The sequence below is a fragment of the Uranotaenia lowii genome, chromosome 2 (assembly GCF_029784155.1).
Source record: "Uranotaenia lowii strain MFRU-FL chromosome 2, ASM2978415v1, whole genome shotgun sequence".
Taxonomy (NCBI): Eukaryota; Metazoa; Arthropoda; class Insecta; order Diptera; family Culicidae; genus Uranotaenia; species Uranotaenia lowii.
In genome coordinates, this window is record NC_073692.1 from 5,330,335 (window position 1) to 5,347,852 (window position 17,518).

Sequence of the window (17,518 nt, forward strand, 5' to 3'; positions counted from 1 at the left end):
AAAAGTATTTTTAGCTTCGAGATGATGCATTTTTCTGCAAATTTAGTACAATTTCTAACAAAGTGCGTTGGTTGACATAATGATGATTCTTGACAAACTATCTCAATTATCCGAGTCTGTTTAGTAAGAATAGCTTAGCTTTTCCTGTTCTGTTGTTAAGTTATTTTTTCATTATTATTTTTTTGGTTAAATTTCCAACCATTTTTTGAATATCGCACGTGTAATTGATTTTATCCATGGGTAAAATAAAACAAACGTGAATTCGTCACATCAAAATCAAAACATAAAATGAATTCACTCACACAGACATACGATATATGACATTCCATAAAACGACAAGAAAATAAAAATGACTTTCGTTTGCATCAAGCTAATACTGTTCTTTTACCATTCAAAATTCGTTTTGGTGGTGTGGAAAAGCATTGAAATCGATATATTTGTTTAGTTTAAGCGAAATTATTTCTTATTTACTGAGCATCGGTTAAGGAACATTAAAATGACCCTTATTCAAAATTATAGTTTTTTGAAGAATGATTCAGTTAGTAAACTAATTACTTTCGAAATATGGTTTTAACAAAACTTTGAATCAAAGAATTTGGTTGAATGTCAAAGGTGAAAAAATTTCGGAAGCAAAGAGAAATGGATTTGAAACATACATTTTGAAATATTCCAAATTCAGTGTAGTTTTTCAACAATTTTTTTTCGAATAAAAGATTTTTAAGTTGACATTTCTCACGAGCACTTGCTCTCGTGTACGGATTAAGATGGGAAAAAAGGTCTAAAAACATGGTCGCTTTTAAGGTTAATTTTCCAGTCAAGTCCAGAATTATGCCAAAATCTCGCGTGAGCTTTCATTACGTCGTATGAAACAAAATGTAAACAAACAGTTTGACAAATTGACTTAAACTAGTAGCAACTTCTTTCCATTTAGAATATTTGTAGCCTGGACAACATATTCTATATGCGAAATACAAATTTTAAAGTTGTGTTGATAACTTTTGAAGCAATTTTCGGTGAATTTTCAAGATGTTTCATACGACGTAATGAAAGCTAGCTCACGCGAGATGGTCATTACAGTTGTTTTTTGACATTTTTCACGCACATTTGAGCAAGGAAAAATACCCGGTCGACAAACACGGTCGTTTCTGAGGTTATTTTTCCAAAATTTAGAAGTTTTAGTGAAACTACCAGCATTATATCACGAACACTTCTGTAGAGAATAGATGTAATGGATAATTGATATCTGAAAATAATTCTAGTGTTTGGTAAATTTCGATTGAAAATGAGTATTCTTTATGAAGCGTGTAAATATCGTTTTGGAGGGAGAACCATAGAAACGAAAAGTTTGTCAACAGTCAGTCTATTAACGAATTTTGAAGGCAACGGGCGCGACTGTTTCATTCCAAATGGAAGTCGTCCGGAAGTTTCCGGAGAAGAATCCGACATTGGCACAGTCGTGACTCCTCGGATCAGTGAGGCGACAACTTCCAGCGGCAAATAGAATTGAAGATCATATCAATACATTCACCACATTTAAATATTTTTCGATATATTTCAATAACTTATTTCATACCTCAAACCTATCTAGGAACGAGCCAAGAAACAATAAAGATAAATTAAAATTCAAGTTTTTCAAGGAGTTATAAATAGTTTGTCTTCTTGGTCGCAGTCATCCTTTCAGATTAGGACGAACAATTCCGAACTCAATGATTTATTTCATAACTGCCATTGTAATTTTCATACTGTTACTCAGGCGGATAAATTAATTTTGAAATCAAAACTGAATCTCAAAATTAATTGGCTCTGAACTAAGGACCGCTATAACGTTGCGTTTGTATTTTTTTTTCATCTCAATCGATCAACAGTCATTGTTTGTATAACATTCTTCTCTTATTATGATACAGTAAATTAAAGTAAACAATTAACATTGAAGACAAAAACGATAATGAAAATATTTGAGATAGAATTTCAAATCCTAATAGGTGATTCAATCAAGACGGGTTTCATTTGGCTTGTTAATTATCAAGTTTAATTTTTTTTCTTGATGACGCACAGTAGTTTCACGATGCCCCGACAGATGGCGTATAATTCTGGGCGACTTGTAGTTGTATGGATTCAAGTGCCACTGATCAGTCTGGGTATCTGGTGTCTGCGTAATAATTCAGATAGTTCATGCATTGCCGATGTACAGGCGCCTTATGTTCCCTTAGAAGAAAATCTTTGGCATTTAAATGATAGTATAACTGAAGGCGCTTTCTTGATGTGCACCCACAAACCAGATTTTTTCGTTCTAATTAAATTGATCAACGTATTTCCGAATATCTATCTGATCAGCTGTTAACTTCAGGTATGTCACGTGTGAAACGTTTCAGCACCGCAAGAAAACAGAAATCATTCACTCTGTCCATCGTCAGCGATAAGCCGAGAGCCGCATTATCATCGAAACGTTTGTTTAGAAAGCGTGCGCCTCTCTACTTAATTTGATTGTTTAATGTGCCTCGCTTAGCAATACCTACTGCTGGCTTAATAATGGAAATTGATGCCCTCTTCGTGCGGCAGTAGTTGGGGATTGGTTTAATCAGTAGTTCCCACGTAAATTCAGATTCGAAAAGGGAATCAATCGGATCGACCATGTTTTCAAAACAAGGAAATACAAAGTTGCATGGATTGCTTAATTTTTCTGTTTTCTGTTTGGCAAGATGTCAAAAAACGAGCAATAGATGTACAAATGTTAGCATTTTTCAATGCCGTAAAAAACTTTACCCACTATGACGGATTGGCTTATGCCATATTCGTTTTCATCCTGGTGGTGCACCGGTAGTGCACCAAGTGCTGTCAAAACGTTTTTTTTATATGAAGATGACAGCAGTTGGTGCACAACCATCTTTCCACCAGATGAAAACGAATATGGCATTAGTAATATCACCTACAAGCTTTATATAGTTTTTATTCTCCAGTGGTTCTTCTATACCAGTGATCGGCAACATTTTGAGTCTGCAGAAGAGCCAAAAATTTCAAATTATCAAAATTTCTGAGTTTGAAAGAGCCAACTTAAAGATTTATTGTTTTTGAAAAATCAATCCCACATTTTATAAAAATAACTTTAAAATCATTGGATATTTTTTCTAACCTGTTTCTGATTACCATTAAGTACATGGATTCTCTTCTGGATCGTCTACTTTTCTAAGGTGATTTGATTTTATATCAATTTTAATACGTCGGCAAAATCGGATCAATAAAATTCAGAATTCATATCAAGCTTAACACGTTGACGGACAGTACAAACAAGTGAAATTCGAAAATTGACACTATATGCATAAACATGCATTCTTGAATTGCGACGAATCAGAGGGATACGACGGAGGAGGGTACACCTACCCTACTAAATTTTTTTTCGAAAACATGACACTAGGCTTCTACTTGTACGCTGGTAAAATGCACATTTGTGCTGCTACAGCCGCAGTGTCTAAAAACGACCGTTTCGTATTGGACGGCTATTGCCGTCATGTCACATAGTGAAGGTAGGCACAGTAAAACAAATCAATTGGAAATTAATCGACGAAAGCGCGGTTTCACGCGACCTCAGTAGAATTATGTGGCAAAATATTTTTGTTACGGCCGATACTTTTGCGAGAAATATGGTCCAATGTTTGAATGAAATGCATCAAATCGAACAGTTTTTGAAATCAATTGGTGTTTTTCAAAATTTGTCAATTGATTTTGCACTGACGAATGATTTTCACGACTTCAATGTACTGCTTTTCTACAAAGTGTTGTATGAAATTTGCTATGCGCATGCACCTCTTTCAGTGTATCGCACTTCTTCGGAAAGAGAATTTCCCGAGTGGTTTGATAAGCATCTGATTGCTTTATATAAGAAGAAAAAGAAAGCTTACAACCATATGAAAAACACTCGGTTGATCGAGGATAAAGAAACTTATAAAGAGATCCAAAGAATGTTCAAAGATGCACATCGTGAATCCTATTCGGTATATATTTCAAAAATCGAAAGAGAAATTAAATCCAATCCACGCCAGTTTTGGAAATTCGTCAATTCGAAAAAGAAAAATAAACAGAAGTTCGTAAACATAAAGCATAGAGGCAGTACTTCTACGGATTCTCAAGGCTCCGCCCAACTTTTTGCAGATTTTTTTAAAACAAGTTACCAGTCATCGGAAGCCTCTGGTTTATTAGTAACTCCACAAGACCCCCTAGTAAATGAGATTAGTTTGACGATTCTCGAAATCGAGGCAGGTATCCAAGATCTAGACCCTACTAAATTATCTGGTCCTGATGGAATACCGAACACGTTGATCAAAGCTTGTTGCAGCGAATTGGCGCGCCCTTTGATGTTATTGTTCAATTCATCGCTACGTGCAGGATTATTTCCATCCATTTGGAAGCTGTCACGAGTTACTCCAATTCATAAAAAAGGATCGAAACATTTGGCAGAGAACTACAGAGGAGTGGCTATACTCTCAGCATTACCCAAACTCTTCGAAAAGCTAATTTATCAGCGGCTTTATCCTATAATCGAGCACAGAATTTCGCCTTGCCAACACGGTTTCTTTAAGAAACGGTCAGTGGTAACGAATTTGTGCGAGTTCACTACCCGTGTATTGGATTGGATGGTTAAGGGATATCAAGTGGACTGCATTTACACTGATATGTCAAAAGCCTTTGACGTAGCAGGAATCGACGAAATCTTGGAAGCGTCTTCAAAAATAGGTATCGGAGGAAACATTCTTAGTTGGATAAAGACCTACCTAATGAACAGACGACAATTCGTATCGGTAAATTCAATTAGTTCGGAACCATACAAAGCGTCTTCAGGAGTACCTCAAGGTAGTCACTTGGGACCCCTTCTCTTCATTCTATTGATGAACAGCTTACCAGAAGTGCTTTCGGACGCATTCGTGCTTATCTATGCCGACGATGTAAAATTATTCATGCCTGTTAAAAGGATTAATGATTGCGAAAAACTTCAACGTGATGTGGATGCGTTCACAGATTTTACGACCAGAACAAAACTGAAACTGAACGGCTCAAAATGCGCAGTCATATCATTTACGAGGAGCTTCACACCGATCCAGCATACTTACTCTCTAGGCGGAGAAGACATAAGCAGAGTTTTCAGCGTACAAGATTTGGGCGTTAAACTGGATTCCGGATTGACTTTCAAGGACCACATAAATAGCCTAGTATCAGACGGACTTGCACTTTTCGGAGTCGTGAGGCGGTTTGCTGGAGAGCTGGAAGACCCCTACACAATAAAAAGCCTGTACGTTAGCATGGTAAGATCGAAATTCGACTTTGCGAGCATAGTTTGGAGACCAATGTACCATGTGCATATAAATCGATTGGAAGCCGTCCAGAAGCGATTCGTGAAATTCGCAGTTAGGAATCTTGGTTGGGCCGACGACATGCCAGAGTATAATAATCTGTGTCACTTGTTGGATCTGGATTTGTTAGAGCACCGGCGCCGCATCAACGATTTTTTATTCTTTTTAAAAATAGATCGAGGTATCGTGAATTCGACCTTTTTGAGTTCCCGATTGACGGCTAATTCCAGTACCTTGGTGTGCAGACCGGTCCGGAGCTCCTAAGCTTGGAGTAGTACCGGTGAGCCACCAGATCACAAGCTGCCGGAGGAATCACACACTGCTTGACTGGCCCGCTGCTCGTCGACCGACGGACTCGCTGACTGACGTACACGCTCGTGGCGGAAGACCAAGTGCGTGTTTAATCCATTCACACATCCCCTTCCTATCCCGAAAAAAAAAACAATAGTACAATTTCAAAGAAACGATTTTTTTATAGCTATTTGGAATAAAATATCCTTGATATTACTCGTTTATTAATATTATCCCCAAGCAAAAGATAAATTAACATGATCAGATAAAAAAGTTTCACTATATAGACAGGATGGATCGTTGTGGTTTTATGCCTAGTCGTCCATCGTTTGTTTGCGTTTTGTTTACTCATTACTCACCACAAATTTAATACACGGCAAACATAATCTATGAAACGGTGTTGTTATTCAGCCATTACTTATTCGCTTTGAGAAAACCAATATTTGAAACGATAAAAACAATAATAATACAATATTTTATCTTCAGAATGTGGTTCATTTTGAACCCAGTTTATCCACTCACATTATGTTAAGGATCTCTCGTTTGTTCCGTTTTTGGAGGAAAATTGAACTCGTGGACAGGAAACAATATTTTGTTAGTTATCTGGATCGTTTTAAATTAGAACAACCTTTCGTTCGATAACACCGGAAAGAAGGCTGGCCAGGAGACAATACCTGCAGTAGCCAACAACATCACGCTACAGGAAGCGATCCCTGATCCCTAGCGGAAAGATACCATCGAGATTGGACCATTACACAATCCTCTTAATTTCCTCAAAAATAGAATAAACTCTAACAGTTTAGTCGTCGCGACGATTACGGCTCCCCCTCTTACTTACACAACAAAAGTGGAATAAATACCCGGCACAAAAAAAAAAAATGATCGTTACTGGAATTGTCAAATCAGTTATCATTTTCACATATCTATCGTTATTATTCATGCAAAAGATAGACAAGTTATCATTATCACTAGTGATCGAATTGGTTGCAAAAGAATAAGTTTAGAAAGTTGCAAACCACCACGGAATCTAACTTTTAATGCAAGATTGAATCACCCACATTCATTGACTCGCTACAGAGACGATCTCATCCACATTCAGTCATTTGTTTTTTTTTTAATCTCATTGATTGTCAACTAACCAAATAATTATGTTTTCACGCATTTTTTTATCTTACTTCTCTTGATCATTCATTTTTAAGTAGGCTTTTCAATAGATCAAAAATTTCAACAAAAATCTTCCCGCTTTTTCTCATTCTATTTCATGGTCAGTCTCACTTATATTTCAAACTGCTAGCCATAATCTCGTTTTTATTTGAATTTCAAAGGTGTTTTCTTGAATCTTTATGATTATCACAATTTAATCCTCTTAAACTTCAAGGTTTTTATTTATCAAACTTGCCGTACTAACTTAAGCTGCTCACTTGGTGTAAATGATGACTTTTGGCTTGGTTGATGCAATGGTGAGTTTTTCGCGTTTAAGTTTTTCATTTTTTTAACTTTCCTTTCAATTTTGAATTTAAAACAATTCATCCAAGCAGTTCCTCGTCTTGCGTCACTGTTCACTTTATTTTCTCAATTTGTCAATTTCTCAAAGCAATTAAAATTGAAAACAATTTGTTGAAGCTGTCCTTCTCATGCGTCATTGCTCTATTCTTTCTAAAGATGCCTCTTCAAATCGTTTTGTCATAAATTTGATCAGATACCAAGGCTGTCTTTTAAACACATTGTCAAGTAGTCCACTCACTTGCAATTTAAACAATTCATTCGAGTTGCCCACTTCATGTTTCGTTATTAACATAAACAGATCTTTCAATCAACATGATTCCTCATCCTATTGTTCACTCTTCCTCAATGGAAAAACAGTCCTTTCCAATTTTCGATTTTTTCCCACAATCCTAAGCTTTTTTATACTCGCATTAAGTCTGAACCATTATTTGAGCCGTCCTTTCGACACGCTTCAAAGTTCAGTCTAATTTCACCTTGTCCTTTTAAAACGCTTGAATTTCAACTGATAAGATATTTTACTTGTCCTCCCGACCCGTTTTTTTCCCTATTAAAGCTGTCCTCTCGACTCGCTTTTCCGAATTCCAGCTGTCCTCTCGACACGATTCATATTTAAGCCTTATCTCAAGCTGTCCTCTCAATCCGCTTGATTTTCAATTGATAGGATAACTAAGCTGTTCTCTCGACCCGCTTTTTTTCATATTTAAAGCTGTCCTCTTGACTCGATTTTTCGAATTTCAAGCTGTCCTCTCGACTCGCTTCATAGTTAAATCTTATCTCAAGCTGTCCTCTCAACTCGCTTGATTCTCAATTGATAAGATATTTAAGCTGTCCTCTCGACCCGCTTTTTTCCATATTTCAAGCTGTCCTTTCGATTCGCTTCATAGTTAAATCTTATCTCAAGCTGTCCTCTCAACTCGCTTGATTCTCAATTGATAAGATATTTAAGCTGTCCTCTCGACCCGCTTTTTTCCATATTTGAAGCTGTCCTCTCGACTCGCTTCATAGTAGAATCTTATCCAAGCTGTCCTCTCAACCCGCTTGATTTTCAATTGATAAGATAATTAAGCCGTTCTCTCACGCGCTTTAAAGTTTAATCTTATCTCAAGCTGTCCTCTCAACTCGCTTGAATTGCAATTGATAAGATATCTTAGCTGTCTTCTCGACCCGCTTTTTCAAATTTGAAGCTGTCCTCTCGACTCGCTCCATAGTAGAATCTTATCCAAGCTGTCCTCTCAACTCGCTTGATTTTTCAATTTGATAAGATAATTAAAAATAGTTCCAACGCAACATAACAATTCTCTGTTTTGATATACCTAATATCACAACGTTTTCCTTCGATTTTGTATTAAAACTTAAACCAAAGATTCATCGACCAGCCTTGCTTCTCGCACCAATAAACTTTACTCACAATTTGAAAATTACTCATTTACTAGCACCCAATGGGTAAATCTATTTAAATTTTAACACTTGTTGGGTACTTTTTTCTCATCGTGTAAGTTGCCGTAGGTTGCGTTTTTCCTCCTTTCGGTTCCTTATTTTTTTTTACATTTTCGATCTTTGAAGATCATGATGATACAAATACCTGCCACGGTCGCCAAATGTGCAGACCGGTCCGGAGCTCCTAAGCTTGGAGTAGTACCGGTGAGCCACCAGATCACAAGCTGCCGGAGGAATCACACACTGCTTGACTGGCCCGCTGCTCGTCGACCGACGGACTCGCTGACTGACGTACACGCTCGTGGCGGAAGACCAAGTGCGTGTTTAATCCATTCACACACTTGGCTCTTAGACGACGTAGACGTTACGCTCTTGAAAATCGAAGAACAAATTACAGTCGCAACGAGCCAGCATTCCGATTTATGAGAGAAGTTAACAGCATTAATAATATTATAGATTTAAACTGCAGTGTTCAAACAGTGAAAAACCAGTATGTGTTATATTTAAGGAGGCAACTATATATAAGATAATTTTTAATATATCGGGATTGTAAGCGTTGCTAGTCTCTCGAAAGAGGTCTCAGCGATTTTGTGTGTAAATTGTAGTTTATCGTATGCAGTGGGATTTCTGGGGGTTGAACTATTCCTCTGGAAGGCGAGACCATTAACCAGAAGGCGAAAAGTACGCAGCCATCACTTCCGGTTCCACTACTCACCACCAGAGACCGTAAGCTACCTGAGCGAAGCGAAGAGGCAAAACGGCGAGCAACCAAATTAGACGAGGCAAGAAAAGGCGCGAGGCGAGAGCAACGACCGGCTGGGGTTCAAAGCCTGCCGAGAATAACGTCCATCGGCATTTTGGATTCAAACTCTGGCGAAACAACACAGAACCAAATATAAAGTGTTACAATACCAGAAGCCGAAATATTTGGACATCAGGTACAACCCGCCATTTTGCTCTCGCCGATAAACCCCAATAACTAATCCTTGGATCCTAAATTTAGGACCCCGCTATTTTTGGATAGAATTCCAACCCTGATTCGTCGTCAATTCGGTTTGAATCCACCGGTACACCCGTCAGTACGCCGCTGTTTGGAGGTTATATCTGCCGCTACACATCGATAAACCCCTCGGCGGCCTTGGAGATTCAAATCTTCCGACATCGGATTTGAATCAGCCGTTGACTTACCGCATTGCATCCGTCGCTGGTTTGGGTTGAAGTCCCACCGGCGAACTTCGGATCAGGCCAACAACAACTCCGTGCCTGGTTCAGCACCCAAGGTGGGGCCAGGTACACAACTCACCGTACGATCGCTACGTCTCTCGAGAGTCGTTTCACCGAGGACGCCATCAACAAATCACCGCGTCGGTGCAAGGCTCCGACCTCTTCGAACCCGAGGTTGAACCGCAACGTGGATTGGATCCAGGTGGTAGCAGCAACAGGTCAGATAAAACCATATTTTATATTGTGAAGTGGTGGGCAAATAAAACCAAGCTTGGATTGTTAACCAATAAATTAATGTGTTAAGCTAGAAGGTGGAGTTGTTTCTTCCTCCGGAAATTCTCTGCATTTTGCATTTTATTCAGTAAGCTTGCCGACCCTAGGGATTGTTTAGGGAATCTCTGGGACGCCTGCCGACTGACTAGTGGCTAGTCTTACAGGATGACGGGCTCAGCCTATATATCCATCAATAAATCAGTATGAACTTGACGGCTATAGACGCAACTGTCCGTCAACGTGTTAAATGAATACTCTGCATGATGTTACAGTGAAAGAGTTGAACTTATTAACATAAGCAAGATATTTTTATTTTTTTTAGCAGAATTTTTTTTTTATTTGACCTTCCGGTGGGAAAATGCGGAAGTGCAGATTTCAAGGCTGCTGCTGCTGATAGTTTGTTTTTATTTCGCATTCCGGAGGAAAAAGATGGGTTGGCATAGGATGCGCAGATTACGTTACGCGAAATTACGTATTACGAGAAATGTCTCTATGATAGTTTGAGTACCCTCTGTTCTTCCAGTGGGGAAATTTGAAGTGGAGAGGGTGCTCCCATACAATATTTTACATTACTCGAGAAATGGAACCAAATTTGGCTTGGGATGGTATTTAAGTACGAGGAATGTTTCTATGAATATTTGGTACTATTTACCAAGGTTTATTGATACACTAGGTTCTCCGACTTTCACAGTAAGTAGGCGAGCGGGGCTCTCAATGAGTTTGTTTATGTTTTGCTCAGCTTTTCGGTGGTTTGTTGGTAAACAAACTTCATGAGTTCCGCATAGTTGCATAGCCTACATAGCCAAAATGGCTGAATCGGGAATTCGATATTCGGTAACACCTCCTGAATATGTATATACACACCTTGCTATTTACTGCCTCCTTCCAGTGGGATGAAGGAAAGGAAAGAAGGGGGAGGGGGGGGGGGGGTTCCTTTAAATTTTTTTTGCTTAACTCGAGTACCTATCGAGCAGCTCATTTCTTGTTAAGAATGATTATCCAGGTTCTCGTTCAGAAAAGGTCAGGAAAATATATGTAAATGCATTAATGTGATACAGAAAAGCGTGTGTATTTGATCAAAATCCACTGATTTGTTAGAAAGATGCAACAATTCGAAGTTTTTTCGAGTTAGTTTCATTATGGAACAATGGATATTTCTCGAAAATTACTCTTAATGACTATTTTGAAAAATCTGTATAAATTGGTACCAAAACTTCAGTACAAAAATAAAATTTACTCTGATTTGCTAGCCAGGGAAATTATTCTCACTTATAGAAGTTTTACATTCTCACTTAATGAGATTTTGTGCTGTAAATAGCTTGAGATTTGCTGATTCCTTTCACTTATAGAGACTTCTCGCTCATCCAGTTCTTGCTTAGGTTCGACAGCATTTTTGAAAAATCTGTATAAATTTGTATGAAGGTCTGAAAATATGTATCTGTATCTTATCTGTGACGTTGAAAAATCTGTATATTATTAGTGTTTTTAAAACCACTCTAACAACTTTAAAAATGGTTCTATTCAAATTCACCATCCTCACCTGGCATAGAAAAATAAGGAAAAGAGTTTTAAATTGACGTCAAAACGTAAAATTATCTATTTTTTGTGTTGAATTCCAGAACCGAGCAGTTAAAAGTTTTGTTTTGGTTTTACCACTCATTGAAGAAAGATTGAAGTATTTTTTTTAAATTTTACTAACATTGTTCATGAGCTTAACACAACGAGTTTTGAAAACTGATCATTAAAATTCATATCTGCTTTGTTTTTTTTTGGAAATTTAGATATTTAGAATACAGTTTTTTTTTTAAATATTTTATAAAATTTCTCACGTTTGATTAATAAATCTGTGATAACAAAATTCCAGGGCCAATTTCATTTGATTAATTCTTCAGCACAATATTCGTCACGGGAATACAGAAAAGCATAAAGTCAGAGAATACATTTAAAGTTAAGCCGATCATCAATATTCCCATATTCTTCACTAGGGTTGTATCGGATTCAGCAAAAAAAAATCCCTTTCCATTTTGAGAAATGCTTCGATTATTTTTTTTAGAAAAACTCAGTCATCCAGTCGGCACGTGGTAATCAATTCGATTAAATTTTACGATACTGTTTACGTTGAAGGGTTTTTTTTTTCAGGTAGGACCCAGTTAGTAGATTGCAAAACTAGAATGAGGCCCTTAGACCATAAATAGCTTTTATCCTTATCAGTAACCCTAAATGATGATAAGCAAAATTCGAACAATGGCCTTTGCAGTTGCGTTGCGAAAATTTTTGCCAAAAAAAGCTTAGTTATAGATAATCCAAGCGCGGGATGAATATAAAAGGGTTCGCTGGAAAATGGTTCACCAATCAATTGTGGTCTTTCCCTAACTGACTATCAATATGAAAGTTTTGGTTGTTTTGTGTGCGATTGCGGCAGGAGTCTCTGCCAAGTTTCTCGATATCGATTGGTCTCGAGTGAACCCGATTGAAGAATTCGATCATTACTGGGCGCGCATTCCGGCGGACTGGCAATGGATGCGTGGACTTGAGGTGGATCGCAGAATTACAAACGGTGTCGAAGCTCATCCAGGGCAGTTCCCATATCAGGTGATTGTACTGAGTGATTTTCCAATGGGGACTGGTTTTTGCGGAGGAAGTCTTCTGAACACCCACTGTGTACTGACAGCAGCCCACTGTGTCGATGGAGCCAGCGGTGGTATTGCCATAATGGGAGCTCACAATCGGAACCTAGTTGAAGCGGAACAACAGAGGATCAGCTTTGTGCATCATGGGATTCACATCCATGAAGAGTACGTGTCTACCAATATCCGGAACGACGTTGCAGTTATACGCTTGGCCGGTGATGTTGTTTATACGCCACGCATTCAACCGGTGCACTACACACATGATAATACCAACACCTTTTCTGGGGTTACTGGAACCGTATCCGGATTTGGTCGCACCTCCGATACGAGTCAGGATTTATCCAGCGTTCTGAGATACACCTCGAATCCTATAATGACCAATGCCGATTGTTTGGCCAGCTGGGGTGGAAACACCGACCTTATTCAGGCACAGAACATTTGTTTGAGCTGTGTCAATGGGCGATCGGCATGCGGTGGAGATTCCGGTGGACCATTGACTGTTGCTGGCGATCGAGATCATCACGAGCATCACGATCATCCTTCTGACACCGTTCAGGTAGGAATTGTTTCGTTTGGTTCTGCTGCGGGATGTGCTACAGGAATGCCATCGGTTTATGCTCGCGTGAGTATTTTTTCTGCCTGGATCGATCTCCACACCGATCACGATCACCATCACTGAAAGGAACTCGAGGCTAAGCTGTATTCAATTAAGCCGCTTTTTTGTTGTGATTTTGGCTTTTGGTACTGTTAAATAAAAAAAGAGAGACGGCTGGTGAAATAAGAAAATTCACATTTGCAATAAAAAATTTACATTTCCTTTTTCTATGCATGAATAGTGAGTTTTTTTAAATAAGTAATGCCATTTTTTTCACATTTAAAAAAATCTGATTAGAGTGAACGTCTAACCTGAGACAGAGTCATCATGAATGAATTCCACACGAATCCTTGAATCTCGACCCCATGTTTCGTAATTAGTTCCATCAAACGAAACGAAACGGGCTAGACAATGTGTCAGACGAAATTTCGTATTCATGGCGGAGATTTTTGGGGTTTCCCGAAAACGTGCCACCAATTCACACCCCTTCTATGTTGTGCGGTGGAAAATTCTTCTCATCCCATCCCATCTCCTGAGAATAAGAGCCGGAGTAGATGTTTAGATGCTAGGTGCTGTCTTCTATTGATTTTCCCTACCTTCTTTGGATTCCGGTATTGGTTTGTGTTCTGTTTTATAGTTGGATGCTGTTCTCTTCAATTGCAACGCTATGAAAATGTGAAAATCTATTCTAGAGGTATGATGTGACATACGTATTCAAGGGTTTTTTTTTTCAATGTTTATGGAACGAAAAGAAAACTTTTACAATATTTCACAATATGTAACCAACTGTTGTTACAACTTATTACCTAAAAACTATTCAATATGCTCATCATAATGTTAGGGAATGATTTTGATTAGGTTTTAAAATTTTAATCTTTAACAGAAAGATAAATGTCGTCACCCAATAATGGTTTGTTTTCTTCGGTAAGGTCTAGCAAGAAGATAAAAAAATACAAGTACTGAAACTGGGGGAACATTGATCACTTTTTTAATTCATTTTCGAATATTTGGGAAGGGGTTGTTTCTTTGTAACACTAAATTTTTTTTAAATACTTACTGAGGTAAGGAGTATTAAGTATGATCATTGATAGAAAAATATTCAAACGACATTATTGCGGAAATTGCACCTATTTAGACTCCTGTGCAAATAATTTCCACGCAGAAATATTTTCGCACTGACGCACACATAGACAACCCGAGTCAGTTTTTCAAATCAACCGTTGCTCGCTTCTGATTTTCGAATCACATTTCCAAATGGCATAATCGTTATTGTTTTGGCGAAAATTATTATGAAATGCAAACCAAGGAGTTCAATAACGAAAATTGACCGATCAAAAAATGAAAAGAAACGAACAGAAAACAGAATGCATTCTGTACATTCGGGTACAAGAATGTAAGTGGAACAAATAAACCATACATTATTCGGGCGTTTTTTGAATTACTGAAAAATTAGCCAAAAAATTATGGATTCACTGACAATTTTTACTGACACACCAGTCGCAATTGTTTTTAATTCAATTTTATCCAAAGATGTAAAGAATATCGATATGTGTCATTGTCTATGTATAGGTCTGCGAGCAGATTTTACTGCGCGCAAATTATTTGCACGGGGGTCTAAATAGGTGCAATCTGCGCAGTTTGTTAAAGACGGCAACGGTGCGTATGAAAGTTGATTTTTGGTAAAAATAATTTGAAGTAACTGAACTCTGATGTTGGTCCTTTTTTCATATAGTCCCTTTTCAACTTTTAGCACATGATAGTTTAAATAAAGAATGTGATGGTGTTAGTGAGTGCGGAATTGTTATCTGTCAAATTACATTCTCTCAATAGTCTAAAAATTCATGCAATTGACAATAGTGACTACAAATAAATGATTGTTACAAAACCAGATTTCATGTTTCGGGGTAGCTTTGATCACTATGGTTTTAACGTAGCTCAACATCTTCAATATTATTGTTTAGATGCCAATTAGCACAGAAGGCTTAAAACACATACAAACTTAAAACATCAATAACAGTAATTTTAGACACGAAAACCGTGAAAATGGTAAAGTGTCTCTAATATTATTAATAATAATAATAATAATAATAATAATAATAATAGTAATTTTTTGTTTGGACTCTGTGCAATCCGGATCTCTATCCCGCTCGGATCAGGGCTCGGGAAGCTATTCAGAATCCTACACCGAATGCGTTTCCCCGGAGAGGATGCCTCGCGCTGCACGGTTAGACTGGACTGACTGGCTGCCCGCCTGATGCGGGCCGCCGTACATGCTGACTTGTAATTACCCATTCACACATTTTCTTCCTATCCCATGAAAAAAACAACGTTAGAATGAAAATAAAAGCTTTATTAAATTTAATAGATAAATACGTAAACTTTATTCGCGTGATGAAATGGAGAGACAAAAAAAATGAGAGCAGTAGTCGGTGACTAAGGGCTTGGTTTTCTAAGTAAGCTGTGAGTTTTATTTGACGCTCGACCAATTTATTCCTCAATCAATACCTGAAGCAAACGGACATCAATTTTCCTCTACCAGTCGAGCGTATTCATCAAGGTACCATGGAGCCCTTTTTTCTCGAGATGGACGCTGAGTATCTACGACAGGAGCGTGAAGGTTAAGCTCGCTAACAGGACTTCCGGACTCTCCCAAGTGATCAGGGTAACCCCGTTCAGCGGATCTCCAAGGATGTACTTTTTTGGTCTGAGAGACGTGTCTTTCAATTTGGCGGCCATCCGAATCCTGCAGGAATAAGGTACCGTTCCTTTCAGTCGTTACCCTAAAGCGTTGCTTGTCAAATCTAGATTCGCCCTTATATTTAGTTTACCTCTCAACGATCACTTCATCTCCAGGTTTGACCTTACAAGCTCGAACACCCCGAGCACGAGTTGTAGTGTGCTCTGCGGAATTAGAAGCTTGTACAGCTGCTTGAAGTTGTTTTTGATAGCTTAAGCCCTCAGATAATGCCGCAGACATGGCCTTATTGATTACTTTCATAAAGCTCTCAACAAGGCCATTCTGCTGAGGGTAAAACGGTGTTGAGAATATGGTTTGTATTCCTCTTGATGAACAAAATCGAGCGTAGTCACTACCGTTAAAAGGAGGACCATTATCTGATTTTATAGCCCTCGGAAACCCTTCATTTTCGAATATGCTATTTAAAATAGCCTCAGTAAACTCAAATCTTGTCGATTTGACTGGTCTAGCGATAGCATAACGTGATCTTAGATCTATCACTACGAGGATTAAAATATTTTCCACCTTCGCGTAGGGCCCGTTAAAATCGATGGCAATGGTGTCCCAAACAGCCTTAGGCGCGAAAACTCGTTGCATCGTAGTACATTTTTCCGGGCGACCATTCACCGCGCATACGGAGCATGATTCGACCCATTTTTCTGCATCCCTGGCCATTTTCGGCCACCAGATCCTTCTCCGCAGGATACTTTTTAATTTCGCTTGTAGAGGGTGCCCCTCATAGGCAATACTAAGAGCCTTAGTTCTAAGATGTAGCGGAATAACGGAACATCCGTTTTTTGAAAGTATACCGTTTCTGTAGATTAAATCTTTGGCAATTGCCTTAAAGCCGAGTAAGGTTTTTGGCCACAAATTTGACTGTAACGATGAAATGACCTGAAATCAATTAATAGACAAATTTGTTAACGAATTCCCAATTCAATTTTATTATAGGAGAAAATACCTTCAAAAGGGTTTCGTCTTTTTGTGTATGATCCCTGATTTCATCCTCGGTGAGAAATTCGTTGGCATATTGATCCACACTGCAAATTTCCCATGGGCTGCACTTTTCATTAAAAGCAGGGTCATCTCCCCGATAAAGTCTTGAAGAAGGGTCTGCTATATTTTGTGATCCCCGGATATATTCAACTTCGTAGTCATAAGGGCTTAGACGTAGGGCACAGCCATCAGCTCTCGTCAATGCCCTTTTTGATCCTTCGCGAGTTCTGCCAAGAAGAGAAAGTAGCTGAAGTGCTCTACAGCCCATACAGCGCTAAGAGCTTCTCTGTGATTCTGCGAGTACTTTCTTTCAGTTACGGTTAAAGCTTTTGAGGCGAAGCTGATGATTCGTGCTAAACCGTCCTTGTTCTCTTGGATCAGTACAGCGCCCAGGGCGTAAGGAGACGCATCCGTATAGAGAATTGTTATATCAGTTTCGCAGAAATAACCCAAAGCTACTGTTGATTGAATGATTTCGTCCTTGAGT

The 17,518-nt window shown here is 38.4% G+C and overlaps 1 protein-coding gene across 1 annotated transcript; it reads left to right on the forward strand.

Annotated features, from left to right (window-relative positions):
- The first annotated feature begins 12,440 nt into the window (after window positions 1-12,440).
- Window positions 12,441-13,472, forward strand: LOC129748509 (brachyurin-like). The gene has a single exon (XM_055743158.1). It carries the CDS (start codon window positions 12,459-12,461, stop codon window positions 13,380-13,382), a length of 924 nt encoding a protein of 307 aa, XP_055599133.1. The 5' UTR covers window positions 12,441-12,458; the 3' UTR covers window positions 13,383-13,472.
- Window positions 13,473-17,518: the final 4,046 nt, after the last annotated feature.

Bases quoted from the DNA above. Each gene is read 5' to 3' on its own strand.
- LOC129748509 (XM_055743158.1), top strand. From the start codon at position 12,459: ATGAAAGTTTTGGTTGTTTTGTGTGCGATTGCGGCAGGAGTCTCTGCC.